Source organism: Rhododendron vialii, chromosome 6a (genome assembly GCF_030253575.1).
Source record: "Rhododendron vialii isolate Sample 1 chromosome 6a, ASM3025357v1".
In the NCBI taxonomy this organism is placed as follows: Eukaryota; Viridiplantae; Streptophyta; class Magnoliopsida; order Ericales; family Ericaceae; genus Rhododendron; species Rhododendron vialii.
In genome coordinates, this window is record NC_080562.1 from 37,128,181 (window position 1) to 37,142,934 (window position 14,754).

The window sequence follows — 14,754 nt, forward strand, 5'->3', positions numbered from 1 at the left end:
TAAAATAAACGAATAAGTCAAAAGTTGAATTGTTAAATTGCGTGCAATGTCAAGTCTTCTAGGAACTGTTTAATTGGGCCTTTTCGCCAGCTATTTGAGCTATTTTAAATACTCCTATCTTTTTTGGCCTTTTAAATATTTCAAACTGATCGATGAACCATCAATTATAGGAAAGTCAATAAAAATAAATTTTAGACAAGCCCAATGGAAGCATAGAAAGAAAATACGCGAAGGTATGTCACGAAAGTGACATCCAAAATTCCTAAAAAAAAAAATACAATTTTAAAACTAATTTTAATGTGATGTGAATAAAAAATCAGTCAATTGAAACTACATTATCACCGGTGCGCAGACACATGATTTTCACTCAGTAAGGGCCCGAATTACATGTATTTCTACATTAGTAACAAAAGGGAAAATGACAGCCAATGACGCGTTTTGATAAATAATACCCGCCACAGACATTTTCAGTATTAACAAATGTTCTCAGCATATCCTTGGCGGGTATTATTTGTCAAAACACGTCATTGGCCGTCATTTTCCCGTAACAAAAACATATAATCCAAATATATTTGCAACTATCTAGTTCTTAGAATGAGAGGAAATCGTGTGTACGTAATGACTATTCAATAGTGTACCTACAATAAAATATATATATGGTTGATAACTTGAAATTTTAGACAGTTTTTTCACAAATATATAGAAACTTTATGAACTTTTTTTCCCTCGAAAGATTTGCTGAGTCGATTGTATAGAATTTTTCCACATTAACCTTAAAAACTGGCAAAATTAGCAGGAGTATTTGGAGTTGTGCAGAGCCCGGACACCTTCTACCACCCCTGTGTCCACCCCTGAAAATTACAACCTTAACCTTTCTATTATAACAACAGTAGTCAATCCTATATTATAATTACGCATGTGCCATAAGGGAGAAAGATAATGGAGATTGATTTTTATTGTCAACATAATGCAAAGAGATGCAGGTGCTAACAGTGGTGAAGCAAACCATGAGTAGTATTTGATTGCAAGTTACCGCATCCCTTGATCCCCATGTACCCAAAACTTACTCGATGCTTATGAGGCACTGTCACGTGATGCTACAGAAATCTCCAACGCCACACATTTATAAGTATTCCATGATTAAGGGTATGACTCTCATACATGTATAGTGTTAAAAAAGCTCTGGGACACCATGTGACGGTGCCCTAATAATACTGAATAATTACTCCTATATATATAAGCTCCAATCACCCCATCCCTGTCGCTCGACCTCATGGTAGGGCAGCTACGTACACTGTACGGTATATTGAGGGGGTTCGTTGAGCTGAAAAAATGCATTAGGATTTTGTTTTGTTTTCTTAAAATATTGTCGATACATACGTAGCCAAAGTAAATAAAAATTCAATATAAATTTATGAGTAAGTACGTAATATAACTTAACGAACAAAACAACCTAGGCTAAATAACTTTTCAACCTTTTACATCTTTGTCACTGTGCCAAGAAATCTTTGGCCGAACGACATGAGTTACAGAGTATTAGTGAAAGGACCGCAAGAAGGAATTAATTTCAATAACAGCCTACCAAATCTGAACGCAGCCTCGCTATCACGTGGACCTGCCATCTCAATCACACGAGGTTAGTTAATTAGTCTTCTTTTTTTTTTTTTAATAACCGAGGAACAACATTACAGTCAAGTCACAATTGGACTCTGTTGCACAAACCAAATCTCGGAAGAACTAGCGCGGCTACACTAATCACGGCCCTCACTTACTATCAAGGTACTCACCCGGTGGGAAATCAAACCCCTAACCAAGGAGAGTACTCCCAAAGTTAATCATTCGCCCTTACCACTGGGTGTGTTAGTTAATTAATTAGTCTTCCCTCCTCAACAAACAACACATTATCGAGATGAGATTAAATTCTTTACACCATCGGTGTAACACATTTGTTTATTCCAAATCAATTATATTACGTCACGTCGCTATATTTTATTGATTTGGACCATTGTTTTACAACGTGACGCAATATAATTGATTTGAAAAAAATAAATGTTTACACCGGCGGTGTAAAGAATTTATTCACTTTTGAGATACCCTCTTCAATAAACAGCACATATATTAAGATAATTGGGGTGTTAGTACGTTAATTAATCTGAACACTATTATTAAAAAAAGATAAAAGTATATACCTTTGGTCCTTTGCTCAGTCATGAAAGATATCATCTTAACAAACCAATGGATTTAATAGATGAAAAGACACCCCTTGTCTCAGAGAATGAATAGTTACACCCACAACACAAGTTTTACGTGGTTTTTCGAAATCGAGTACATGCGTTCACGAAGGAAACGGAACAATATTCACGGAGACAAACCTTACAAGAAAGTTCTCTCTCAAACTCACTACACTCTCTCTGTAATAGTTCAACTTTTTTCATCAGCAATCTCTTCCTCTCTCCTTCACTAATCATTGTTCCCAAACTCTCTCAATAGTTCCAATTCACATCACAAACAAACACAAACACGAAAAAAAAACAAAAAACAAAAAACCCAAATGGTAAGGGCGTGACTCTCATACATGTTTAGTGTTAAAAAAAGCTCTGGAACACTATGTGGTGGTGTCCTAATAACACTGAATAATTACTCCAATATATGTAAGCTTCAATCACCCCGCCCCTCACTCGACCTCATGGTAGGGCGGCTACGTACACCATAAGGTATATTGAGGGGGTTTGTTGGGCTGAAAAAATGCATTAGGATTTTGTTTTGTTTTCTTAAATATTGTCGGCACATACGTATAGCCAAAGTAAATGAAAATTCAACACAAATTTATGAGTAAGTACATAATATAACTTAACAAACAAAATACTCAATAACTTTTCAACATAGTAAAAATGTTAAATTTACATAGAGCTTGATCTAAAAAAAATTTCTTTACGCCTTTGCCACCGTGCCAAAAAATCTTTGGCCCAGCGACATGAGTTATTAGAGAATGGACCGCAAGAAGGAATTTCAATAACAGCCTACCAAATCTGAACGCAGCCTCACTATCACGTGGACCTGTCATCTCAATCACACGGGGTCTGCCCTCTTCAATAAACAGCACATATTAAGATAGTAATGAGGGAGAGATTTTTCAGGGCCGACCGATATATCTTACGTGGTACTCGTTCAGTGCATCAGAGCCGTCCGATATACTTTTGGACGGCTCGAATTGAAATTCTCTCTCTTCTCTCACTCTCACCCCAACACTTTTTCTCTCCAAATCTGAGCCGTTCAAACACGAAATGGATGGCTTGGATGCGCGAACAGGCACCACGTGATACTCGCTCAGCACTGAATTTTTTTTCGTAATTGAGGTGTTAGTGTGTCAATTAATCTGAACACTCTATTATTAAAAAAAGATAAAAGTATATATACTCAGTCATGAAAGATATTATCTTAACAAACCAATGGATTTAATAATAGATGAAAAGATCCTCCTTGTCTCATAGTCTGAATAGTTACATTCCTCCTATGTTATCTATGTTCTATTAAAGCTGGAATAATGAATTTCGTTCTACGGTATTTGTAAGTAAATTTCGAATCTTACTGTTTAAATTACATATACACATCAAAATTTTCAAAACGCTGTAAATGGAAAAATTGAGACGACACTTACAAGATATTGAAATGTGCTTAAACTGCACACGTTTTTTTATGACTTCATTTGACATTTGAGGCACATCTTGTATGTGATTCTTTTAGTAGAGAGACAGATCAAGACCCTCTCATAGAGTTTCTCATATGATGTAAGATATCATGATCTTATTAATCATTCGAGTCGATCATTTTGAAGGCCTTAATATGTCTACAATCCATGCAAATAGTGAGGTAAATCAACCATCGGTCTACTACGAAAGAAGAATATTTGTCATAAAAGAATTATTGGCCGGATTCTGATTGTTTATTTTTTTTGGACAAACATGATTTGATCAAACCTTTATTAATATTTGATCAATCTGATTTTTAGTACGGATGATAAAACATATGTAGGCTTACAAAATGAACGACTTTAATCATCTAACGAGACCTTGACAGAAAGAACCATCACATGGGAGGATCGTGATTCTGTAGAAGGGATCTTAATCTTCTGTTCGAATTCCTTACGATATGCAATTGAAACAAGTTCTTTCTAATGGTAAAAATGGGGCTTTTGAATGTGGGGCTGTTCTTATTTTATCTGAGGGAATTGGCTCTTTTGATCATATTTCTCCCGAGATGAAAGAAATTAAATAAAGACAAAACTAAAAGTTATAAAAAAAAAAGTTAGTCTGTGTTTGGATTACAGGTATCTTAGAAGGGAATGAGGATGTGATTCTGGAACTCTAACATTTCTATGTTTGTGAAAAGTGAGAATGATAATTAAATTACTAATCTCCCAATCCAGGAAAAATTACATTCTTGAATACAGGAGGAATCTAATCCCTCCCACTCCTATGGGATGAGAATCTTGAATTCCTAGCTTGATTTATATAAAAAGGAAACGTTTGACTTTAAGATATTTTCAAAATAAATGATTCATAGAGAATATTACTTAATTAATCCAAACGTCGGAATAAAATTTCTATTCCTACAGAAAAATTACGAGCATCCAAACTGAGCCCAATTGAAATGGGGATAATCGGTAATGGGTTTCGAAAATACTAGTACTATTGTTGATAGTAGAGAATGACAAGGGCATGGTCTTGATGCAGACTGCAGAGCATAAACCGTCAAGGATGGGCTGAGCGCCGACTAAGCATGGTCTTGATGCAGACTGCAGAGCATAAACCGTCGAAAATACTAGTACTATTAGGATCCTTTCTTTTTTCTCTTTGTATGTTTTTGGACGAGTTTGCACGCATTACGGGACTAAAAAGATCAATCTTTGCCCTTTCGGCCAAATTTTCTTTTGGATTTTTTTTTCATAAATTTTTTTAGGGGAATTTAATTAGCCATCCTTTTTACCTTACTTATTTAGGTGTTCATCCTAATGTGTTTAAATACTTATCTTTCCATCCTCAAATTCAATTAAATCCTAAACTACCCTTTCTTTATCCTAACTTTTCAAATCTCTCTCTTTCTTTTTTAATATTTTCTAATTATCTCAATTCTCTCTCCTCTTTCAAACATTTCTCTCACCTAATTTTTTAAATTTTTTCTCTCTCCTAATCTTCTCTCATATTTTCATTCCCCTAAAATCTGAAAATAAAACACGACTCTTATAAAAACGAATGTGTAAGCCAAAAAACATGACAAAACATGATCAATTAACAAAACATGGCAAAACCTGATCGATGTACATGAACAAAACAAGATCAATTAAAAAACATGACAAAATCAAAAAACATGGCAAGTTTCGAGAAATGTAGGTTTCGAACGAGGTAAATGAATAAAACATGATCAAATAAAAAACATGACAAAAATCAGAAAAAAAAAATGACAAGTTTTAAGAAGTGTAGGTTTCAATCGAGGTAGATAACAAAATATCATCAAACAAACATGACAAAAATCAAAAACTTATCCCACAAATACATCATGATAAACATGACATAGTTCTGCAAATTCATCGCGTTTCGTAAATTTCGAACCACCAGCCGTGGTTGAAAATCAATCAAAACCAATTCACAATATATATAAAAAAAAAAAACTAAACTACAATGAAACTCAAAACAAACACAGAAACCATTGAGAATCAAAAACTGGAATATTAATTCTATACGTTACTTCGATGACTTCATCAAAATTCCTAGAGACTGATGCTCCAATTAATGGGGTAGATATGCCATGGGGCTTCGTAGGGGTAGATCCAATACCCTTTGTTGCTCGTCTGCTACCTTTTTGGTTTGCATCGCTACTCACCCTCCGATCAACACTCTAGATCTACCGGATTCTCGAGAGATACGGCACCAAGCCATGAACTGCTCTTACCGAGTATGCCAATATTTATTTACCAAAGGGTCTTGACGAACTTGTTAAACTTCGGGCACCGGTACCTTCGCCACATTGTAACTTGTGCAACATCAGTTCGTGATGATTAATTTCGAGCGCACGATCGACATCATTGCCTGCCGCGACGACGGCTTCATATCCCATCAATCCGCCGTGTTTTGTAACGCTAGAGAGAGAGAATGGATATTTTTTTCTCTTCTTTTGCTTCTTGTTTTCTTTGAACAACTTTTCTTCTGCTTTTGAATAGAAAAATGGCGTGTTCATCGAGTTTATGCCACGTCAATCAAGGGTGTGGATGATAATGAGAAGAGGCCACATGTTTTAGTTGTTAGATCATGACAGTATGGTGGATAGAAAACTCATTGAAAGGCTACTTACAAACTCTGCAGAATTCCTATCATTGTGGGTAAGTTGAATAGAAACGGTTTGAAATAGGATTTGCATAATCCCTTTAATCGTGGGGATAGGAAACCTATATCCCTAAAAGATCAGATTTGAACGAGGACGAGAAAATGGGATTTCCTAATTCCTGAAATGGGGGGTAGGGGCATGATAATTAAAGAAAATTTAATTATTCAATATACAAATATATATATATATATATATATAGGGGTATAATGGGGTACATTAAAATTTGAGGATGAGAACATAAGTATTCAAACTTGTTAGGATGAACACCTAAATAAGTTTCCCAAACAGGATGGCTATTTAATTTCTTCATTTTTTTAAGTGTAAGTCAAATTTTTACTTTATTTTTTCCGTCTCGATGATAGTTAATCATAAAACAATACTGTAAAAATTTAGACTAAAATTTTAAAAAATATAATGTAATATTATAACGAAAAAGACAAAAAGAAGTCGATCTTTATTTGGGTATATCCTTCATTGAATCATATAAATTCCCTTCAACTTCAGCTTATATTTTTTTACTTTTTTAATTCTTCCAATTAACCAGAAAATAATACTACTATAAAAATTAACTCAAATTTCTTTTTTTTTAAAAATCGTGTCGAAAAATCTAGGAAAAATTTGGAAAAGGGGCCCTCAGTTGTGCACCGCTTTTATGAACCAACAACAACCCGCTCCAGAAAGAAACGAAAAACCGCGTGGAAAAGTATAATAATGAAATCCAACTGTCGAAAGGGCATTTCCGTATTTCAACCTCCCACGGCTGTCCTCTCTCTCTCTCTCTCTCACAAAATGGAATGGACATCACCGTTCATTACAGCACACCAACTACCCGTCCCGTATATGGAGTAGTACCTACGTCCATTCCTGTATATATTTAGGCGCCTCCTCTCCTCCCTTCTCGCAACAATCATTGCTTCCCCGAGAGATTTTCTCTCCCTCTAGTCCCCTGTTCTTCTCTCTCAAGTCTCCTTTACTCTCTCTCTCTCTCTCTCTCTCTCTCTATACCGATTGATCCTGGTCCGAACCCAATCCGTAAGTCGATCCAACTACGCTTGTAATCGTGTTTTATGCATCGCAATTTAAATTCTGTGCTGATTGAAGTCGTTTGCTATCTGGGTACTTCTTGAATTTTGCTTTTGTAGATCTGTAGACTGCTTCACTAGCTTTTTTGTTCAATTCTTGATTCTTGAAAGCTTGTGAAATTGATCACACTGGAAGACCATTGACGAATTCACTTTAGATCTGTTAAATGTATATACTATTCATGTGAAAAAGCCTCGAATCTTTACGATGGGTTTGTGTACTTTCTGCATTTAAGTGTCGGATCTGGAAATTTCCAGTTGTTTGTGCACTGATTGTTCTGTTCTACTACTTCATTTCCTAGACACCTTTTATAATGATATAGATAGATGATGAACGGAGTATTCTAGAATTTGATCCGGTGGTCAACGGCTGAGTCTTAGGGTGTTGCTCCCTCCCAAAATGTCAAGGTTCAACTCCTTTGGGTCAGTTCACATTGGCCCCTTGCTAGTGGATGGTAGGATTGGCCGGAGGATTAGTTGACGTGCAGTTAAGTTGGTCCGAACACCTGAGTCAAAAAAGAAAAGAAAAAGGGGGGAGTATTTAGAATTGGAGCTGTGCAGCGATTGACTCAGTTTCAATGAGCCCAGTTTGCTTTGTGGGGCTATTGTAGTTCCATCCCTCCCAAAATGTCAAGGTTCAACTCCTTTGGGGTCAGTTCACATTGGCCCCTTGCTAGTGGATGGTAGGATTGGCCGGAGGATTAGTTGACGTGCAGTTAAGTTGGCCCGAACACCTGAGTCAAAAAAGAAAAGAAAAAGGGGGGAGTATTTAGAATTGGAGCTGTGCAGCGATTGACTTAGTTTTAATGAGCCCAGTTTGCTTTGTGGGGGCTATTGTAGTTCCATTAATTTGAAATAAGATATTCAGAATCGAAATTTATAATGGAATCCAAATGACCTCTGGATTGATGAGAAAATATCCTTTCAATTGGTTGGAATCCGTCACTTGAATTATATAGATTTTGTTGGATTATATGTTTTTCATTGTTTACTTGAGATTGTGAGTGGAAAGATTTAAAATGCAAATGATTATCGTTTAAGTTTTTCTAAATTTCTTTGGCGGATTACTCTGTCACAAGACTCACAATGCTTTGAGTTGAATTGAGAGCTAATGACCATCTACTTGTTTATGTGTTTTGTTTTAGTTGTCTTTCTTTTCTATAATGTTGCCCTCAGCTGATTTGATTTTAGTTTATGGTTTGTTTCACAACCAGTGTTATTGAAGTTTAATGAAAGGCGATACGTATCTTACGATTCGGTCCGTTTAGAGTTAGAATTGATATGTATCTTTTGCTTGGAAAAATGTTACGATACGTTATGTATCTTACCTAGGACATTGAAACGATGGGGCCAAGTGTGACCAGAACCACCCCACTTCTTCAAAAGCCTACCATTAACATCATAGAATTGAAGCACAAAAGGACGTGTAGCAAAAGATAGCCCTTGTTTTTTTTAACATGTAAACCTGTGGCCTGTGGGTTCTGCTAAATAAACCTCACCACATCCAATTTTATGAAGCAAGTTTTCCAGTGCATTAAGAGAGTCATAGGTGTGTTAAGACATTTCAGAAATGTTCTTAGTACCAATCTGGGACGGACTCTTTTCACCTTTTTTTTGTTCTTTCTTCATTTTGTTTCTTTATGCATTGTGTCATTCACACGCTTAGTCACATAAGACACTTTCAAGCTCACGCTCTCACATGTGCATTATGTGACGTAGTCAGCGTGTTATCCGTTAGATACAATTCAATGAATTCATGTTAAGTTGGCTATTATTCTCCCCAAAGACAATTGAATGGGTCACTGATTGGTGTACAAATAATATCGTAAGCAAATACACAGATTTTAAAATTCCATTGTTGACTTTAGCTGTCATAACTTTTTAAATCAAAATAGGCAATTTGATAATTTTTTGTTTGTTAGTTTTAGTATGCTAGATATACTACTGGATAAATCCTGGCTTCCTTCCCTTTATCTGAACGTATCTCACTCTTAGAGTAAATATTATTCCTATTCCCATAGAACCCATGATGTGATGCGCGACACATGATTCCATAACTTCTGCAACCAAACCATATTATATGGTTGCAGACATAAAATTTGCATCTATCAAAAATTATTAATAGATGCAATAGAGTTTGCATTTTACATTGTACTCTATTTGTTTAATTTTTTAAACTCATATGTACCCTTATAGAAAGCCTCCGCACACGCCGTTAAAGCACAACTCTAGACACAGTTGTGTCCGGAGCCGTTCGATACATGTGGACCCATGTGCATTGAAGGTTTCGAGTCACGATTGTGTCCGGAGTTGCATTTTCAAGTTGTGTGTGTAGCGTTGCTCTTACTCTTATTCACATATTCCACTTTACGCAATGCATACCTGGATAGGATACAAATGGGGAGCGACAAAAAAAAAAAGGAAACACGGCACTGTGGAAGGTATCCCATTTCGACAACCTTGATTACAGCGCCAAAAAGAATTCACGTGTTTCCTATATTTATTTTAAGTTATCTTTTCTCCTTATTTTGTATATATTTAGGATTAGAGCTCCTCAGTAATTGCTTTAGTTTCTACTTTAATTTCATTTCGGGGTAAGATTTATACTCTGCTTCATGGAGTTATTACTCTCACCATACTAAATCTAATCTCATGGAATTCTGAAAGTTCATAGGTTTCTGGTTTTTGGTATATTTTGCAGATTCTGTAAATAGAGGCTTCTCTAATATGGCTGAATATACCCCAAAGAACATCCTTATTACTGGGGCTGCTGGATTCATTGCATCTCATGTTGCTAACCGGCTTATCCGGAACTATCCTGACTACAAGATTGTCGTGCTCGACAAACTCGATTACTGTTCAAATCTCAAGAATTTACTTCCTGCTCGATCATCTCCCAACTTCAAGTTTGTTAAGGGGGACATTGCAAGTGCTGACCTCGTCAACTTCCTCCTCATCACTGAATCTATCGACACAATAATGCACTTTGCAGCCCAAACCCATGTCGATAACTCCTTTGGTAACAGCTTTGAGTTTACCAAAAACAACATTTATGGAACCCATGTTCTTCTAGAAGCATGCAAAGTCACTGGCCAAATTAGAAGGTTCATCCATGTGAGCACTGACGAGGTCTATGGAGAGACTGATGAAGATGCTGTGGTGGGAAACCATGAAGCTTCCCAACTCCTTCCTACTAATCCCTACTCCGCAACAAAAGCTGGTGCAGAAATGCTTGTTATGGCCTATGGGAGATCGTATGGGTTACCTGTGATAACGACCCGTGGAAACAATGTTTATGGCCCAAATCAATTTCCTGAGAAACTAATCCCGAAGTTTATCCTCTTAGCCATGCAAGGGAAGGTTCTTCCGATTCACGGGGATGGTTCTAATGTCAGGAGCTATCTGTACTGCGAGGATGTTGCCGAGGCATTTGAAGTCATTCTTCACAAAGGAGAAGTTGGTCATGTCTACAATATAGGGACGAAAAAGGAAAGGAGAGTAATTGATGTAGCCACGGATGTATGCAAACTTTTCTCTATGGATCCAGAAACGAGCATTAAGTTTGTGGAGAATAGACCGTTTAATGATCAAAGGTATTTTCTTGATGACGAGAAGTTGAAGAACTTGGGGTGGTCGGAAAGGACTAGGTGGGAAGAAGGGTTGAAGATAACCATGGACTGGTATATAAATAATCCCGATTGGTGGGGAGATGTCTCTGGAGCATTGCTTCCTCACCCTAGAACACTTATGATGCCCGGCGGAATCGAAAGGCATTTTGACGGAGCTGAAAAGTGCAATGATGGGTCCTCTCCATATTCAAGCGCATCTCAAAATCAGACCAAGATGGTGGTACCGGTCTCCAAAAGCAGCGGCTCTCCTAGAAAACCGCCCTTGAAATTCTTGATTTATGGAAGGACGGGGTGGCTTGGTGGTTTACTTGGGAAGATATGTGAGAAACAAGGAATTGTTTACGAGTATGGAAAGGGGCGTCTGGAGGATCGGTCACTACTTTTGGCAGATATTCAGAGTGTTAAGCCCACCCATGTTTTCAATGCTGCCGGTGTGACTGGAAGGCCAAATGTTGATTGGTGCGAAACTCATAAAACAGAAACAATACGCGCTAATGTTGCCGGTACCCTTACCTTGGCTGATGTTTGCAGAGAGCATGGACTTCTGATGATGAATTTTGCTACTGGGTGCATATTTGAATATGATGCTAATCATCCAGAGGGTTCTGGCATTGGGTTCAAGGAGGAAGACACCCCCAATTTCACCGGTTCTTTCTATTCAAAGACGAAGGCCATGGTAACTTAACATTTTTTGCTTTTATTTGGGCACCATTCGGCAAAAGCAGTTAGTTCTTTGGCTCATAGCCATCATTGGTTTCCGTTTTCAGAATCTTTTTTCTGGTTTCATTTTCTGAAAATACAGAAAACATGTTTCTTGATGGTTTATGAAACGGGTTTCTGATTTGTCTTGGAGAATATCATATTTTTAACAGAACATCAAAAATGTGTTTCCATATTTTTTACCACCGTTTCAATAAAGTAGGTGTCCAAGTTTTCAGAACTAGTTTTTTAAAAATAATGGGTTCTGAAATTTTTGATCTTATTTGCTATTGGAACTCATGTATATTGTTTTATATTTGAACTAGGTTGAGGAGCTCTTGAAAGAATATGACAACGTGTGTACCCTCAGAGTCCGAATGCCTATATCTTCAGACCTCAACAATCCTCGCAACTTCATTACCAAAATTAGCCGTTATAACAAAGTTGTCAACATTCCAAACAGCATGACCATCTTGGATGAGCTTCTGCCGATCTCAGTCGAAATGGCCAAACGTAACCTCAGGGGCATATGGAACTTTACAAACCCTGGTGTCGTGAGCCACAACGAGATTCTGGAGATGTACAAAGAATACATTGATCCAGGCTTCAAGTGGGCCAACTTCACGCTAGAAGAGCAAGCCAAGGTGATAGTCGCCCCGCGGAGCAACAATGAGATGGATGCTTCTAAGTTGAAGAAAGAATTCCCTGAATTGCTTTCTATCAAGGAGTCCTTGATCAAGTATGTGTTCGAACCCAACAAGAAAACCTCCGCGGCTTAATCGTTTTCGTTATACTGTTGACCTCTGGTATGATTGTCTGCATTTCCACTTAGGCAATATGGTTTCCATTTCAGTTTAGGTTAGTCTATTTTCGTCGCTATGCATTGTTATCGTTACCATGAATCAAGAGCGCGATCTGGGATGGCCCTATAAGATGTTTTGTGTTCAGGTTTTCTAGATAGAGCTTTGATTCCTTTATACAAGGATCCTATGAAATAGCTCTATAGAAGTTCGTCGTCATCCGCGACCTTGCTGTGGTGTAACTTTGGGTTATCATATGAATTTGTTTGTTGTTTAATTCGTGTCATAAATTTGTTTATGTATTGAAGTAAGCTCTCGTCTTCTGGATTTATATGGAGAATCACTGAAAATTTGAATGGGTTGAGGGTCATATCATGATTAAAAAAAGGGGGTTTGTATTGCTTTTATCCTAATCAAGAAGGGTCAAAGGTTCCGCACCTTAGAAGAATGATTTTTAATATATGTACTGTTGCTTCTTTTTTTTCTTTTCTTTTTTCGTCTCAAAATGGATGCAGATAGGCTAGTCCACAACCCGCCCGGGCGTAGTCTCACTGTGTGCTACGAGTGCCAAAGAAAATGTTCAGTTGCACCAAACAATTCGGAGACTTAACTGTAAAAAATGCACTTTTAAAATATGGGGAAACAGAGAGAAGATAGGATTGGCGCTCTGTTTACTAGCATCAGTAATTTGAGTTTTGATTAGAACTTTTTCCTTATTGGAGAAACTAAACAAATAGTTACTCCCCTATTGAAAAAAACTCTGAGCGATTGATCGAGTGGGATTATGATGGCAAGCAATGGGCTTACTTCTCCAAACTGGTAGGTTGTATCACAACTACAAGCAAAAATACCCATAGGGTCACTAGATGTTTAATTGGTCGCTAACTACAGGGCCACGAGTATTCGAAATAATCAAAACGATCATAAGTTGGTCCGTATACCTAGTTTCACAAAGACATTTTTTGGCATGGTCAATCGCTAATCGGAAGAGACTCGAATAATACGGCAAGATTAAAGATTTGTGTGTGTGTGTGTGAGAGAGAGAGAGAGAGAGAGAGAGAGAGAGAGAGAGGAAACTGTTATGCACGAAGGAAGATACGGCTATGGATCATACAATCCTAGAATTTCTTCCACGACATACATGGTATACTACTTCCCCATAAATAATAGTTCAATAGAACCGAATTTGATGGATTATATACCAGAAAAGGAATCTCGAGCGACAAACATCGATGTTCAAAGTTCAAACGATTTATCTACAACACATTTCTAATAGCACTATGAATTGTTGATCAAATATGTCTACAGAAAATGTGAGAACAAGGCAGTCAACTAGGTTAATACGAAATCATGAAGCAAAATGCTGAGTGGTGTTTTGCTGATCAGTTTGAGACAGATGATGGTGATGCCTCAGCAAGTTCCTTGAGAAAGGCGACGACTTCGTCGCATGATCCAAGTACATACCGAGCATTGGTTCGAGTCCTCCCAACAGAACAAGAGAAGTAATTCTCCCCCTTGAGATCAAGCACGTTCCAAGAAGTCTTTTCCGGCAGCGAGGGCCGCCGCCAATTCCCACTTCCACAGATATGATTGTTGTTGGCTTTCTTCTCAGCACCATTTGGCTGCACCTGCGGTACTCGAGCCTTATTACTATGAGAGTGAGATGATGATTTGGAGCCACTTTTGTTAGTAGCAGCTTGAAGCTTCAGAGGGGGCCTTCTCTCCCCCGGTATCTTGAATGCATCAGTTACCTTGGTTCTTGGCATACCTACTGTGTCAGAAGGAAGCTCTGGCTCAAAAAATGTGTACACATCTTCATCCTGAAGCAAAGATAAGATTTATTAGAATCGGTAAGATAATTGCTTTGTATTAAGGCAACATTACATTCTCTTTGCACTTTTAGATACCCTAAAACCAGCGACAATACAATCTTAATACCTATCTACATTATCTTTTACAAATCCTTCCTTTTGCTCTTTGCGGGAAATGTGGAATTTCCTTATTACATTTCTGTTGTTTTCATATTATTTTCCTAGCAAACTTCACTTTTATCACAGGTTTGCTTATGTTCATTGTGCATGCACACGTGTGTTTAATATACAGATGTGTGTCTCGTTCAATAAGATTGATAAATTCCAATTCCTGGATTTCGATCTGCTGAAA

At 37.4% G+C, this 14,754-nt stretch overlaps 2 protein-coding genes across 10 annotated transcripts in view; one reads left to right on the forward strand and one right to left on the reverse strand.

Annotated features, from left to right (window-relative positions):
* The first annotated feature begins 7,216 nt into the window (after window positions 1–7,216).
* On the forward strand, window positions 7,217–12,868 carry LOC131331467 (trifunctional UDP-glucose 4,6-dehydratase/UDP-4-keto-6-deoxy-D-glucose 3,5-epimerase/UDP-4-keto-L-rhamnose-reductase RHM1). 2 transcript variants are annotated; one of them, XM_058365423.1, is made up of 3 exons: window positions 7,217–7,497; window positions 10,165–11,768; window positions 12,118–12,868. In XM_058365423.1, the coding sequence occupies exons 1-3, from the start codon at window positions 7,449–7,451 to the stop codon at window positions 12,568–12,570; spliced, it is 2,106 nt and encodes a 701-aa protein (XP_058221406.1). In that variant the 5' UTR covers window positions 7,217–7,448; the 3' UTR covers window positions 12,571–12,868. The 2 variants fall into 2 exon arrangements, with proteins under 2 accessions (XP_058221406.1, XP_058221407.1); XM_058365424.1 differs by having other exon boundaries at window positions 7,228–7,413.
* An 893-nt stretch (window positions 12,869–13,761) lies between these two features.
* The window catches only part of LOC131331465 (alpha,alpha-trehalose-phosphate synthase [UDP-forming] 1), a 28,159-nt gene continuing 27,166 nt past the window's right edge, over window positions 13,762–14,754 (reverse strand). For all 8 annotated transcript variants that reach the window (XM_058365417.1, XM_058365415.1, XM_058365418.1 and 5 more), the window contains exon 18: window positions 13,762–14,411. In XM_058365417.1, the coding sequence (XP_058221400.1) occupies window positions 13,974–14,411 (438 nt within the window). In that variant the 3' untranslated portion in view covers window positions 13,762–13,973. The remainder of the gene's footprint in view (window positions 14,412–14,754) is intronic.